The sequence below is a fragment of the Gobius niger genome, assembly GCF_951799975.1.
Source record: "Gobius niger genome assembly, chromosome: 11".
Lineage (NCBI taxonomy): Eukaryota > Metazoa > Chordata > Actinopteri > Gobiiformes > Gobiidae > Gobius > Gobius niger.
In genome coordinates, this window is record NC_136862.1 from 15,734,069 (window position 1) to 15,749,442 (window position 15,374).

A 15,374-nucleotide genomic window follows, 5' to 3' on the forward strand; every position below is an offset into this window, starting at 1 on the left:
CTAAATAAAGTTGTATGTGGAATCAATATATATTTTATAGTGAAATAAAGTGTTTTTTTTTTATGCTTGAAGTGGGCAATAAACCGTGTTCAACTGTAGTGGATTATTGCTTAATTAAATGACAAATCGGAGGATTGCTTTGCAGATTGCCTGAATTGACGTCAATTGGATTGGTTAGGTGACAGAGGCAGGCTCCGCCCCCTCCGGGCCAAGGTAGAGCGTGCTGCGAGAGGGAGGAGGGAGCAGGGGGCTGAGCTGATCCCACGTGTGACGCTTTCATTCCCGGCTCAGTAATATTCTCATAGCGGGGCTTTGCATATCTCCTGCCGTATCTGTGTGTGTCTGTCACTGTTACTGTAGTCCCAGCCGATAGTTTGGAATAGATATGGAAGGAGACGGGAGTCAAGCCACATCCGGAAGCCTAAACGATTCACAACATGACCCGGGGTAAGAATCTTTCTAAATGTGAGCTTAAGGTACGATTTTTTTCATGTTACAACATCTTGGAGAGGACTTCGACTGCCGTGCTGGATTCGTCCCCACAGTACGCACTTATACGGTGCACGGGTCTGTTTCGGCTGCAGTTTGAGAGACCTCAGCTTCGTAGCGAGAGTAGCCTCCCCCTCTTATGTAGACGGAGCAGAATTACTTAGCGCGAATGTGTTTTCATAGTCTTCCTTTATCCTTTAAGGTCGCTTTTAGAAGTAGTTAGTCGTCAAAATGGCCGAACTGACATCTGGACTCACTTCTGTTGTGTTTTCTCCTTACAGTAAAATGTTTATCGGTGGCCTCAGCTGGCAAACCTCACCAGGTGAGACTGTTATTCTCTTTTACAGCGTACACAGGCTTTCTTGTTGTTGGTCGCTGTGTGACTGGGTGCTCGCTGTGGCTGCTGGCGGTGTATGAGCGAATGTGCACGAGTGTACTGTATGGGATATCTCAGTAGTGTGTGCGCGCGTTGTTATTTTTGATCTCCGTCCATCTGAAGTCCTCTATTCGACCCCTATGCGCATCGCGGGCTGATATTTGAAATACTGTGACAACAGCATGCCCATATGTTTCTCTGTTAAATGACCCGACATCTTTTCTCTCTATCCACAGACAGCCTTAGAGACTATTTCAGTAAATTCGGAGAAATAAGAGAATGTATGGTGATGAGAGACCCCACGACAAAACGCTCAAGGTAAACCCACTACTTTTCCTTGACAGAGCATGCAGCCATATCGCTTACTTTGTCTTGCATTAATCCCGGCGCGTGTGCGTTGCTGTGTCCGCGTGTGCCCGCGCGTGTGCCAGTGGAGTGTGTTCCTGCATGTGCGCGCGCCTGCGTGTGGTTTCACTGCGAGCCAGATAAGCTTAAATGCTCGCTGCTGTAAAGCTGCGGCCCAATGCAATTTGACATTGACTTTGTGACTGCACCACAATGTTGGTCTAGTGTCGTCTCATATTTTAACGTGCCGAACAGCGGAGAGCGGCGTCGCACGGACTCACTTCCCAAATCTGCCCCAGGACTTCCATAATCTGGATTAGAAGGAAATGTATCAAGAAACAATATAACATAATAAGGTCATAGCAGAGTTTTACCTGCTGCTGGGCGGTTTAAAGTGGCAAGTAACATTTCACTGTTTGACTGAACTGCGTGACCTTTATCAAACAATACTGCAATATTGTCACATACCCTTTCTTAACCCATTACTTCAGTTTCTAACTATTCGATCATGTCAAAACTATGCCGCACACTTTGATTAGTAATTAATTAGTCATTTTGTCCTGATATTTATTCATGACAAAGTTGCAATACTTCATTTCATGGCCAATTAGTAACAGTATCAGAAATATGTGTTATTTTAGTTATGTGTTTTTATGTGTTCGCTGATTTGCACTCTAATATAATTTTTTTTCTTCTGTTTTCTTGCAGAGGATTTGGGTTTGTTACGTTTACAGATGCTGCCAGCGTAGATAAAGTCTTAGCTCAACAACACCACGAATTAGACTCAAAGACGGTGAGTCCATTCCACGTTTTACTACAATAATATGTTATGTCTATTTGTTTGCCCTCTGTCATAACCTTGTTGCTCTTTTGGCGCTGAGGGCTGTTTAGGGAAACACCTGTTAGGTGAAAAGAAACTGTTTTGATCAAGGTCAGGCATAAACAGCTAAGATGGAACTTTCAACACTAAGCTTAGCAATAAAACACAACTGCAGGCTGAATATTGCACGCGTTCACTTTCACTTGTCGGGATGAATGAGGACGACACGCCCCCTTTTTCTGCTGTGGCCACATGTTCTGCGTGCGCATATCTCATGTAACAGTGAAGGGCGTGCTGTCTCAGGACTATCCTGCCGAGCTACTTTCAAATTTGCACAGTTGGCAATATGATGCACTAGCACTGTTCTGAATTATATTTTTAAAAGCCTTTGCCCAAGCCAAACTATTTTTTTCTTTTTTTTTTTTACAGCTTCATTACCTAATCTTATCTAAGTAGTTACAAATCACTCACAAATTAGCTGAATATGTTGGTTTCTATTCACTCTTGCACTGACTTTTCAAATAAAAAATAAATAAAAAAAAGACTTTAATCCGTTGCCTCTTGAATTTTGTCAGTTGGTAAATAATTAAACACGCTGGTCTTTTTGCGGATGTGTGTAGTGATGGATTAGATAGGCTTCAGATAAAATTATACTTGTCAGGGATTTCTCTTCTTTTTTTTTTTTTTCCTCCCTGGGATTTTTCTTTGTCGAGTGGAATTACTCAGTTGTGCCCTCATAGTTTGGGATTTGGAGTAGTGATAAAAACAGGCAGCTCTGTTTTAGCCCGGCAATAATACAATGTGAATCTAAGTAATGGTTAAGTGATGTTTTGTTCTGCCTGTGCCGAGTGTGATTGACACGCAGCTTTGAATACTTGTTCTGTGCGTGGCAGCACACCTTTTCATGCCATCCAGCTCTTTCTCTCGAGCTGCTTCTGTAAAGTTGTTAGTAATGAGCCTGCTGGAATCACTGCTTTATTAGGGGCATCTGAGTTCTTTGGCTACTTTTCAGAACTGTTCAAAGACGTGGCCAGGGCTATGTATTTCGTATTTATTGCAACAGTATAAGACGGATCCAAATTGGCATATAAAGTAGCCTAATGATACTATTATCTATAAAATGGCCATTCGTAATTCGAAATAAAGGCAAAATCTTTCATGTTAAGGAGTCATCAAAACGTACCAACAATATAACCTGTGATATTCCTGCACCTAAAAGTGTGCTAATTTGTTCATTTTTCCTCTTTAGCACATCTCTGTGAATCCATCATGCCTCGCTCTGTTATTTTTAGAGCAGTACGTGAATGCTGACAAAAAAGATTGATGGCATTGCAAAACCCATAGAAATCTTTGGAGGGCAGTATCTGGAAGGAGGTTAAGGTACTGTTTGAAGATGTGGCAATACAAATGCTCTTTGACGCCAAAATGTGGAGCAGTCTGAAAACTTGAAGCTGACATTTTGACTGAATATCCCTGACAGCCCTGACAACGCTGCCTATATATATTTACAGCAAAGGTCGTGGGGGAGAGGTGTGAGGTAGAGGGGCGTATAAAGCGCAGCAGGCCCGAGCGTCTATGTCTCTTACTGATGCCTGATAAGTGGAGGAGCTGTTCGCACTACTGTCTTGCCTAAGGGTTCTCCGGAAACTGTGCAAAGAGTTACACCCCCTGATGCATTTTCTTATTAGTCTATTAAGCCCTTCTGAGGATTTAACCCTCATGACCTTCTGCTCATAAGCATTCACCTCCAAAGCGGCTTCTTCGTCTTTGTTGTGGCTGGTCATTGAATTGAAAATTGTTTTCAGGGCTGAACGCTTACATTCGGAGGATTTACACTGACAACACATTTTTCTAAAGTGTTGCCCTGGTGCACATTGAGGCACAAAATATTTAACTAAATGTCTGGGACTTACTGTTATGTCACAAGAGACCAGCTATGCAATTATATGCTTCCTACTTCTGAGGGTGAGTTCTCCCTTTATCCTTTTTTTCATAATTTAAAACTATTAAGTTTCTTTTTTTTGGGTATCTTTGTTGACACTGTGTTGACATGGAAAGCAAACCCTGCATATAGCTCTGTTTCAATACTCGCTCTAGGATACATTTCTCTATTTAAGTTGGCACAGGAGAACAGGGCTGACACGGTCTGACTGAAAACAGGTCAATGCACTAGTTTTGGTAGCACTTTGCTTTAGAGCAGAGTAATAACATGGCACAGTGCATAAACGTGGTAATTACATGGAAACTAGAGACTAAATTTACCACCTACTTGCTGTGCCATATCCATTCTATTACTGTGTTATTACTGTGCTGTAAAATAAAGTGGGATTGATTATTTTATCACTTTGTTCTGCTTTGTTCTGCTCTTGTATTTTGAACCACGGCAACTACTCTTTCTTGATTGGGTTTAATTTAGAGAGAAAAACCTCAAGACTGAATTTGTGTATGGCTAATATATTTCAGGATATTTTTTGTCAACATATAAGTTTTGCTGACTCAAATGGAGGAAACTCTGAATAAAAAATAGGATATGTGGACTAAAGCTATGACTAAAGTTCCTTTCTTGACGAATAAAACTAAGCTATAAAAGAACAGAAGGGGAACCTGAAAACAAGATCCAAGCTCCTGATGAATTTATACAAACTTTAATTTCTTCCTTTTCAATCAAAGAGTCCGAAACTATACAAATTCCCAGGATTGAGTTTGGCCCTTTGCACATTTGCTAAAAAGTCCCGGAAGCCGTGCAATTTGAATAAGTCGACAAAATTTGCATGACATTCCGTCGACTAAGACTAGTGCGAAACCAAATAGAATAATTTGGCTAAATCATTAAAGAAATCGTCATCAAAAAGATCAGGGCTAAAACTAGATGAACATGTGTTGTCCAAATAACAGTTTGTGTGTCATTGGTTACTGGTGACGTATGAAGCTGTAAAAACCTTGAACATGTCACTATGACTGTCTCTCTCGGAATAAGCCATCCACGGATATTAAGCATCAAATCCATTAAAGAAAAAAAAAAAACCCCGATGTGCACCATGTAGCTTAACAGGTACATTGAAATGGCCATAAAACAATAATTCAATGTCTATATCTCTGCTCATGTGACTGTAATACTAGGTATTCTATGTGTGTGAATGTTGATGACTCAAATACATTCACAGATAGATACATACCAGCTGCTAATGTGTCGCTAACTGTTTATCCAGTGTGCAGAAAAACGTGTATAGACCAACGGCAGCTGTCTCCGGTGCCGTTTTGGCCATTAGTCACCGGGCCCTGTCTGTGGTGCCGCTGTATATCTTTGCGTTCACACCATCAAGATTGAGTTAGGATCTCTCATATCTATAACAAAGTTGCTTGGCAGTCATGGCGAGAATAAGAGCTTCGTAGAAATATGGATGTATTAGCAGATGTTGGGATGATAAAGCTCGGTGCTTGCACTGTATGTCTGAATAGTCCTTGTTGCTGTCCTTAGTAACCTCGTGTCAAGCGCTGAATCATTTTTAGGAAAAGTATCCAATCGCGATTTTTCTGTCAAGCATTGTGATTGAGATTAGGTTTGCGTTTTTCGGCGTCGTGTGCTGGTAAACTGAGGGAAGACTGAAATATGGACTGCATGTTTGTTGAAGTCTATACTGCAGGGTTAGCTGGTTTGATTCATAATGACACCCATGGAGACAGGTTTTTTATATATTACCCAAATATAGAAAACTCTTTCATATTATATTATTATTGTGAACGGTGGGATTTTGATTGCAAATAGGGCTGAACAGAAAATGATAAAACTGCAATATTCACTTGACACTTGAATATTGTTATTATTGATTGATTATCGAGATGATTGAGATTATTATTGAGATGTTGATATTGAATCGAAAATCAAATTGTGTCAAAACAACAGTAAAAACCAAAAGCAAGACCATCACAAGGTTAAAATGGAACTAAATTAACTGAATTTAACTTTTACATATTTTTAAGTTACCAAGCGTTATGTTTAAGGCTGCAAAGTCAGATGGAAGACTTTGGTCATTTTGTGATACATGGACATTACTTGTCGATAACGATGATTATTTGACGAGACATTGTGCAGCCCTGAATGTGATTCATCCTGCAGCCAGACTAGTGCAAATGCAAATAAAGTTATGGAAAGCGACATCCGGCAAGTCACCGGTATGTGTTATTTTTATAGATAGGATTGACATAATCCGTCACTTCACACAAACGTGACAAGTGATATTACTTGCGTTCACAATAACGCTCTGCTATTGTTTAGAATAATCTTTTCATTTATTTGTTGATAGACGGTGGAGTGGTTGTTTTCCCTCTGATAGATTTCTGTGTCCGGTTATGAAAACAGTGATGGGGCTGACTGTGAATGAGACATATGGGGAAGCACTGCCCGGGGCTTCAAAACACACATGCTGCTAATTCACAACATATTTACCATTTTCACCATGCTTTGTTCAGTTGTTGTTGTTTTTTTAAATGAAGTATGCCACGCGTAACATCTGTTCACTGAGTCGCTTCAAAGTAGAGATATGAAAGGGAGATGATAATACACGGTTTAGCATTTGGAAGAAGCTTGATCGGTGCACAAGGTAATTGATTCATTGGGTTACAGTGAGGGGGTAATAAGCAGTTGCGACACAGGTTGGAGACGTGAAATAGGTGGAGTCAGCTATTTAAAGAGTTTACTAAAGATTATGGTGTGTTTATTTATTTAATGTAGTCGAGGGAGCACAGGTGAGCTGCGAGAACTATCAATAAGTTAAAAAAATAGCCTGCGTAAATCATTTTTGAATACACAGCACATGCTCCAGTCTATATATTTTGCATTTTCCTTTCATCTCTTCTGATTATTGTTATAATATGACTAAAGGCTTGGCTAAGTGCAGAATTTGCATCACCTCCTCTGACGATCACGTAAACAACTCACCTTATCGAACTTTATCCAAGAGGGGAACATTTTACAGTCAATATTGTTATGACATTTAATTGTGCGCTGAATCTAATAACCTTAGACGGACTTGTTTTGATGTTTTGGGGGAGACAGGAAACAACCTTAGGAAAAGAAATCTCTCGGTGACGAGCGTGAACCTGTTGTATCAGATTTACTTTGGCTTGCCCTTTTTCTTTTTTTTTTTTAAAATATAGCACGTACTTCATCTTCCTCAGTTAATTATGGCTGACGGCATTATTACATTCTGCTGTCTCCTCTCCGAACAGAGTGCACATCAGATACTATGGCAGCTATGCGTCCTTTTCCATCAGAAAGAATCCTGATTATTTTGTACATGGTATTTCGGACACTGGCAATGAGCGGAAAAATGTGAAGCGTGACATTGTTAAAAATTTCATCGCGGTTGTGTTTAGATATTCCATTCCAGGGCAAACACTGGTCACGATTGACAGCCCAGATATCAAACATTTATGTTCTAATTTCAGGCCTGTTGCCGTTGTATCTCCGCTGCACACCTGCGGACCCAAATTACTGTGCGCTTTGATAACACTTTCCCCCTTTCTCTGCTTAAACACCGCAACATTCTCAGTAGATACGTCTTAAGAGGAACTCTACCCAGGAGTCGAATTAATATATAACATCTTTTTCGCAAGATGTGAACTTTAGATATGGTCTGTTTCTCTGCCCTGATCCCCCACAGTCGCATGCAGAAGCGGCCCATGAGACCCCGCGGTAAAAAGGCTGTGAAAGATAAAAGATGGCGGGGTGTGGGTTGGGGGAATCCTCCTCTGTGCGTTCTCATTTATTACTCTGACATCGCCGGCTCCTATGATGTCTTAAGGAGATCTGCTCCTATTGTGCGCCGGATCAGGTTGCGTCATGCAACAAAGGTGCATTGAAAGTTACAGTTTGATAACCTGTGCAGCTGATTGGAGTAGTCTTGATATAAGCTGATGCAAAGAGGCTATACACTGAGCAAATAAAGAAGGGAGATTCTTTTGTGATGTGGAAACAGGCCTTCAGATCTCTGCGCTCTGTGGTTTCTTTCTCTTTTTCATGACAGCGATGATGCGTACGTCCTTCACATTTGAATTGTGGAGAATACAAACAAGTATTTTTTTATATGGCGGAATTAATCACATTATAGCATATTGAAAAAGCAGGTGTAATAGAAATAAAGACAACTGTCTCCATGGATCTTATAATATGTATAAAACCATGTGATATAGTCTTAAAATGATATACCGTGTTTTTCGAACTATAAGTCACTCCGGAGTATAAGTCGCACCAGCCAAAAAATGCCTAATGAAGAAGGAAAAACATATAAATCGCCCTGGAGTATAAGTCGCACCTGCCTTTGCAACTACCTGGGCATAGAGGCGTAACTGCACCGTTTACAAGCCTCTCCCGGCAGCACGTTGTTCAAGCACCCTTTTGCGAACTTGTTCCTCTCGCTGTTGCCATCTAGCTTTTAGCTCGCGATTAGCTTTTTATTTTCTTCATTACAGTAAGAGTAACCTCCACTTTTCGCCAGTCCCTTACAAGTTTCTCGCTCACTCCAAGCTTTAATATTTTTCACATTTTCAGTGGTACAGTTATTAAGTAAGTACGTAAGTAAGTAAGTAAGTAAGTAAGCAAGCAAGTACGTTTTTTGTCATTGTACAACTGTACATGATTATGAGTATCTGAAACTGGTAGACAAGCCTAGAGTGCCCTCTAGCGGCTGTTAGTGTGAAAATGGCAAACGTGAAATTATATATTTTGATATATAAGTTGCACCTACTTGCACCAGTATAAATCGCACCCCCAGCCAAACTATGAAAAAAGTGAGAGTTATAGTCCGGAAAATACGATAGTCTTAAAGTCATACATTTTAAGCTCTAGACATTTAAAAAAATATGCATTGTGAATGAAATCTTACGTTAAAACGGTCACATTTGTGTTGATGTATGAGATCACACATTAGTCCAGCTTGAACTTCCGTCATTATTTAGGTGCTGGAAAGGTATAGCTCCGTTGAGAGAGGGCTGTTTTTAACTGTGAAATTTGGCTGTGGACTTGAGGAAGATTGTTACAGAGATCCCCTCCTAACAGGTAATTGTTTTAAGTCGCAGCTTCAGAGCCCCTTTTGCAAATCACAGCGCATTAGAGGCTGCCAGTCAGATGTACATAAAAGCGGCTGGCACAATAAGGACGCGCACAGAAATGAAATTGATGGTGGAAAGGACCTTGTGCGTTCTACAGACAGTTGTAGATAACAGATGGTGGTAAAATCATCCAACAAAAGACTGGAGTCCCATTGTGAGTATTTTTAAAACATGTGTTAAATCTTTCTTAAACAAAGACATTAGCAAAGAAAAAACATTATCACTTTAAAAAGAACGTTTCTATTCCCAGTGGCACCAACTTCATACATCAATAAGACGAGCAGAAAAAGAAATCCACTGTTTGTTTGTGTGGTAGTGGTGCTTTTCCCATTTAACAATTAATCTGGTGCCACACAAAACAGAAGGTTCAAAGATTGATTCATTCAAACGCACACGGTTTGTTTATTCACATCAAGGTTTGGGGACTTTTTGTGCACAGCTTGTGATGTTTTTATGATAAAGGAAAACTCAGAAAAGTGGGTTTGGTGAAAGCCATACAGCAACAGCTGAATGGGACTCCATAGTTAGCCATTTTAGTTTACAAATAAGTGGTTGAAACATGTTCTAAATTGTGTCACATCTTGCCTTAATGAAAATAGTATGAATAACTTGCTTATTCATATATTGTACCGTAGCTATTCAGAAATGACGCTCCAACACTCTCCTAAGGGCTCATTTAGTTGTAATGTAATGCATAGTTTAACAACTTTGTAAACATGTTCAAGAGACCAACTCATTGAAGAGTTTTAGACAGGGGTAAAGCAGGACTAGCATTTGCAATTGGCTACGTGTCAAGCCACAGCGAGAATCCTGCCACCGTGAGGTTCGCTTGACTGATCCCAGACCTGATGGTATGTGCGTTACATAACAAAATGTTTCAGGAAGGAAGTATCAGGTGAAACGGAGAGGACATAATCTGCTGTTCCCAGGTACATTCATCAAGTGGAAAAGCTCCTTCAGCTGTTTGCCCGGAGAGCTGCTCTGAGCACACCACAATCACATGAGCATGAATATGTAAACAGAGCCAACAATCGCACCTCTCCCCGCCCGCTTCATTTCCAAATTTCTCAAAGGAGTCATTCATCATAAGTTGTGACCTAAAAAGGTGCTGCTACAGCATTTCTCACAAGGATTGGTTAAGTCCTCATTGCCTAATTTGGATGCTTTGCTCCGTGTGTGATTTATACAATCTGTGCTATCATGGCCCAATTTAATGCAATTCTCTGCATAAATTAGTTTGTGTTTTGAATATCCAGCGCCGAACACCTTGCATGATTTTTGCTTATATCAAATAGATTTGTTTGTACTGGAAATGTGCACTATTTTACGTGGGCTAAATAACGAGATATGTTACCGTTCCCTGGGCTTTGGTATTCAAAACCTATTGTGTTGTCTTTGCTCAAATAGGGCGAACAAAATAATTGAGTTTGAATTGGTTATGCCTGGGGCTAAGTGCTAAAACAAATCTTTAAATGAAATTCATTACAAGCAGAGTTGCCATAGCCAGGTGTTATTGAATTCATTTCTCATTTTGATCTGATTCAGAAAGATAACAGTAATAAGTGAGACTGCCACCAAAGATGACAATGACATTGCACATGATGGTTTCCCTTCAAACGCATTAAAACAGAGTCACTCTCATCGGCTTAATTGATCTGTGCAGATGGCGAAGCTGCTCGTTTTTTTCCCCGGCTTAATTTTCTTTCTATTGTGTTCATCAGGTGTGAGATATACAGCATATTTCACCAGCAAATGACTGACATTTCCAAAATAATAGGATTGATAGAACATTTAGCTCTCCTCATCTATTGACTGTTATCTTATTCCTTGATAATGGATAAACAGTGAAACCTGGTGTGTGAGTGCGTGGCATTGACTTCAGGGCGCCTATAATACCTCGTGACAGCTTTGATAAATATTACCCCATAATTGCAATCTCACTGAAACCAATACATCCAGTACACATGAAATATATGCCCCTACATAAGGCGAACAAAGCCATTATTTGCATTGAATGGTGTCTTAGCTGGAACCAATTGGAAATCCCCTTTTATGCCTCAAAGGTTGGAGATTATGGGATGCCGATGGCTTTTGAAATGGTCATTGTTAAGTGCAAGGTTGATGCTCCTCCCTGCCACATACCTTCATGTCAGCCGAATTAAGGAGGGGAAGTGGCGATAATGAGATAACAAGCCTAAGATGGAGAAACAGGCTGATGTGACCCATCCTCCTGGTTATTTGGCAATATCTGGAGACGTCAGCCGCCTCAGACTCTCATTTTCTCCCTGTCATATCCAATCAGCCGGCCCGCACCAAAATAACACTGACTCCACCCGCCGCCACATGCTCTGTCTGTGCCGCAACTTTTTACTCCAAAGTGCTGCCCTCTTTGCAAATATACGGGTCACAGCAGCAGACAATTGGGTGACACTAATATTAGGCCTGAAGTCTAATCACCAGGCAGTAATTACGGCTAATTAATATCCTGTTTATTGAAGGACACTGTCCACTGCTTTGAGCGTTGTGTCTCTGAACTCCATCAGTTGACGATAATTTTCTGCTGTAAGTAATTTAGTGTAGTTTATGAGACAGTGACGGTATAATAACAAGAGTATTTAGCAGTGCTAAAGTGAAATTTTAATTCATTAAAGCAATTGATAAAAAGAGCTGGTTATAGCTGATGTTTGATAGCAGTTAATTTAAAGATGTAGTGTCTTTTTACAGGCTTATAGTGTATTAGCACACATGGAAAATTGTATTCATTAAATTTTAATGATCAGATAATGACCAGAAAATAGGAATCATTGAGTGTTCATTATCTTAAAGAAGCCTTTAATGTACAGCTGATAGACCAGTGGTTAAGGCTGCTGCACATATGTGCATATAATCGCAGCTCCTGTCGCTGTGTCCTTGGGCAAGACACTTCACCCACCTTGCCTTCAGTGTTTGGTGTTTGAATGAGAGTGTGAATGTAAAGCTAATAAAAGTAGAAAAGTGTTGAGACATTTACCATTTACCATATGACCAAACGCTGTTCTGTCCGACTCTGACAATTTGTTGAATGTCTTTCCCTGCTCCTCCTCACACCCTGTGCTGCCCTGTCGAATAAAGCTTATGGGACAAAAAAAATCCTTTAAAACCCCCAAAATATTGTTCAACATGGCCACCATTTATAGACAGTATGAAGGTGCCTTTGACTGTGGGCACATACAGGTGTGGTATAGGTGTGGTGTAGGTTTAGTATAGGTTTGGTATAGGTGTGGTATAAAGGTGTGGTATAAAGGTGTGGTAGTGGTGTGGTGTAGGTTTAGTATAAGTTTGGTATAGGTGTGGTATAAAGGTGTGGTATAAAGGTGTGGTAGAGGTGTGGTATGGGTTTGTTATAGGTGTGGTATAAAGGTGTGGTGTAGGTGTGGTATAAAGGTGTGGCATAGGTGTGGTATTGGTGTTGTACAGGTGTGGTTTTTGACATATTTTACTCCCAGTTTAGATATAATTTAGTAAGATTGTTCTGATACTGATACTTCACTGAACCTATGTATGTTTCTGAATAGAACCCATCAATGATAGCACTGTGGACTGCATCACGGCTAATGCTGTTCAAACACTGACTGTGGAGGCTCTGCAAGATCTAAAAACTCTATTAATCACAGAGAAAGGAAAATGTAGTCTTGTTGTTATTTTTAAGATAAGGTTTTAGTCCTGACTTAGAAGGTCAGATATTTGATGACGTGGTACTGTTAAGTTTTGACTTATCTATTGGTGTATAGGACATGTGCTAATTGTTGATTTTGTTTAAAAAATGTATGTGATGCAGTCGCTCTTCCAACTAAGCTCTGGTTTATTATTTTGGAAAGAATCACGAACATGCGAGGTATCAAGACACAAACTGATGCTTATTTGCCTGAACCATGAAGCCTTTAGTCCAGCCTGAAAGAAACTACTAAGGAAGATAGATGTCAGATTATCGCCACAAATCCGATGGAGCAGATCTATTTCACAACTGAATTACTCCTGTCTAAGTTTGCCCTGTCACTTTGTTGGGTCATTAATGTGAACACGAACTTGTAATTACAATAATTCTCTCAGCACTTCAATGCAGCTTTGTTTTCAGATAATGCCAAAATCCAACAGCAACCCATGTCTGTCACTGCCAAGTTGTTGCCCAAAGAAAATAGTGGTGAATAATAATGTTTATAGCCGCTAATACAAATCACCAGGCGGCATTGTTTCAGGGGCTTGGCTTTCAGAAATGTTTTATTGCTTTTCACTAAGGCTTTAGTTTAACCACACTCCTCTTATTCTCTTCTCATTTCCAGATTGATCCTAAGGTTGCCTTCCCTCGTCGCGCCCAGCCTAAGGTAAGGATAAATTGGTCACTAACCCTGCCCAGAGGAAATTATAATGTCTCATGTCACTAAGTTGCTTAATTTTGTGTGCTCACCGCGCTGATATAAAAATGCAGCGGTTGTCTGCCGGAGTTAAAAAAAGACTTGTTCAGTGAGAATTGCAGTGTAATGTTTGCCTTTTTGTCTTTAATTATCAACTCCTTGTGGAGGCCAGATTTATTCATTTAGTTTGATATGGTTTTATATTATAGAGACCTAAGCGTGTTCTGTGACGTTGACGTTTTGGCTTTGCTCAGACACAGTGTTGTGTATCACTGACATCCACCATAGGAATGACCTGTCAATAATTTCACCATGGTGCACTGTGGCAGAGTGGTTGGTCATGCTGCCACTCAGAGCTATGATTGTGAGGCCAGCTACAATTTGTTTGGAGTTTGCACGGCACTTCCTATCTTTCTAAAGAAACGGCTACAAGGGTAGATGATCCTAAATTTGCTACAGTCAATTATCGTAAGTGATAAAAAAATGTTACATGTTACAAATAATAGATAATATGCTTTGTCAATGTCAACATATGAAGCCTTAGAGAAGGTGGTCACTGATTCTAGTACAGACAATGGTCAGAGATGTTGTTTTGTATCATCAGCCTGCCTTGCCTTGGCTGTGATTGCTGTACGCCTCACATCCATTGACTCTATTGAGTTGTTTTCTTGTGTTGGGGTGCTGCGTGACATGCAGTAAGTGATTTTGAACATCTTTAATTGTAGTGCGTGCTTGTGTAAAAAAACACACACACACGCTCGCGCACTCACACACACACACACACACACACACACACACACACACACACACACACACACACACACACACACACGCGCACACAAAAACCCAGCCACAATCAGCATCAAAACAATGGATAATTATGATAAGAAAGAAAAATCAAATCGTCTCTCACTGTCCTTCTTATCTTCCCCATGCATTCCCCCTCCTTGATTACTGGGCTTCAGTCTGTCTATTGACAAGTAAATATTCTGAGTGCGCACATATCGGCCTGGTGTAGTCAAGGGCTTTGTTGACATGCCCTCTCACACCCCCAACCCCCCAGCATTTTATGTGCAGGCAGGAGCGCCGGTACAGTGCAGCGCTATTCAGCCTGGCTATCAGGGCTTTTTCCACCTTTAAACCAGGTGGAAATCGATAATAGATTTTCTCCTTCCCACTGGATCAGGGGGGAAGGCATTGTTAAAGAGTTGTTCGCGTTTCAAATGAGGAATTGGCAGTGCAGCGCTTCAAAGCCAGGGCACATGGCGACTTAAGGATATCGGCACAAAGCTGGGAAAAAGTAGCAGTTTTTCCTCCACATTTCCTTCCGCCGCAGATACATCACACTAACTTGCACGCTTGTTCTCCACCAAGGTGAAGTAAAACGCCTTATGATGCTGCCGGTTTTTGCTTTTTTCCCCACCCCTTGCCGATGCCATTCCTTACGTTGATTTAACAGGTGTTGTACCGTAAACTGCCTGAAAGGAAACACAATATTTTGAGCTGTTCCCCATACTGTTTGACATCCTACCTTTGCTATGATTTATTATTCTGTGTTATAATGACACCAGAGCAGAATTTGTAGCACGGCAACGCTCTTCCAATGATTTATAAAAATGACTATAGGGAAAGCTTGTTAGAGAAGAAAAATGGCTGCATTGAACCTGGATTATAAAGGATCTTAAAGCAATGGGATTAAGCCAGTTAGATTAACATTGCATGGGTTTGTACTTCATGTGCAATTGATTTAAGACCTTTAGAAGAATTCCCATTTTGAGTTTTTCCCATTTAGAAAGTCCCCTCTGTTTTGCATTCTTTTGTCTGCACACTGTCTGCTGCCTGC

At 40.5% G+C, this 15,374-nt stretch overlaps 1 protein-coding gene across 7 annotated transcripts in view; it reads left to right on the forward strand.

The window, feature by feature from the left end:
• The first annotated feature begins 231 nt into the window (after positions 1-231).
• The window catches only part of LOC306970262 (RNA-binding protein Musashi homolog 2), a 269,968-nt gene continuing 254,825 nt past the window's right edge, over positions 232-15,374 (forward strand). For 3 of the 7 annotated variants that reach the window (XM_079566169.1, XM_079566170.1, XM_079566173.1), the window contains exons 1-5: positions 233-447; positions 771-811; positions 1,102-1,183; positions 1,919-2,003; positions 13,460-13,501. In XM_079566169.1, coding sequence (XP_079422295.1) covers positions 386-447; positions 771-811; positions 1,102-1,183; positions 1,919-2,003; positions 13,460-13,501 — 312 coding nt within the window. In that variant the 5' untranslated portion in view covers positions 233-385. Of the gene's footprint in view, positions 448-770; positions 812-1,101; positions 1,184-1,918; positions 2,004-13,459; positions 13,502-15,374 lie in introns of all 7 variants that reach the window. The other 4 variants (XM_079566168.1, XM_079566174.1, XM_079566171.1 and 1 more) reach the window with 3 other exon arrangements.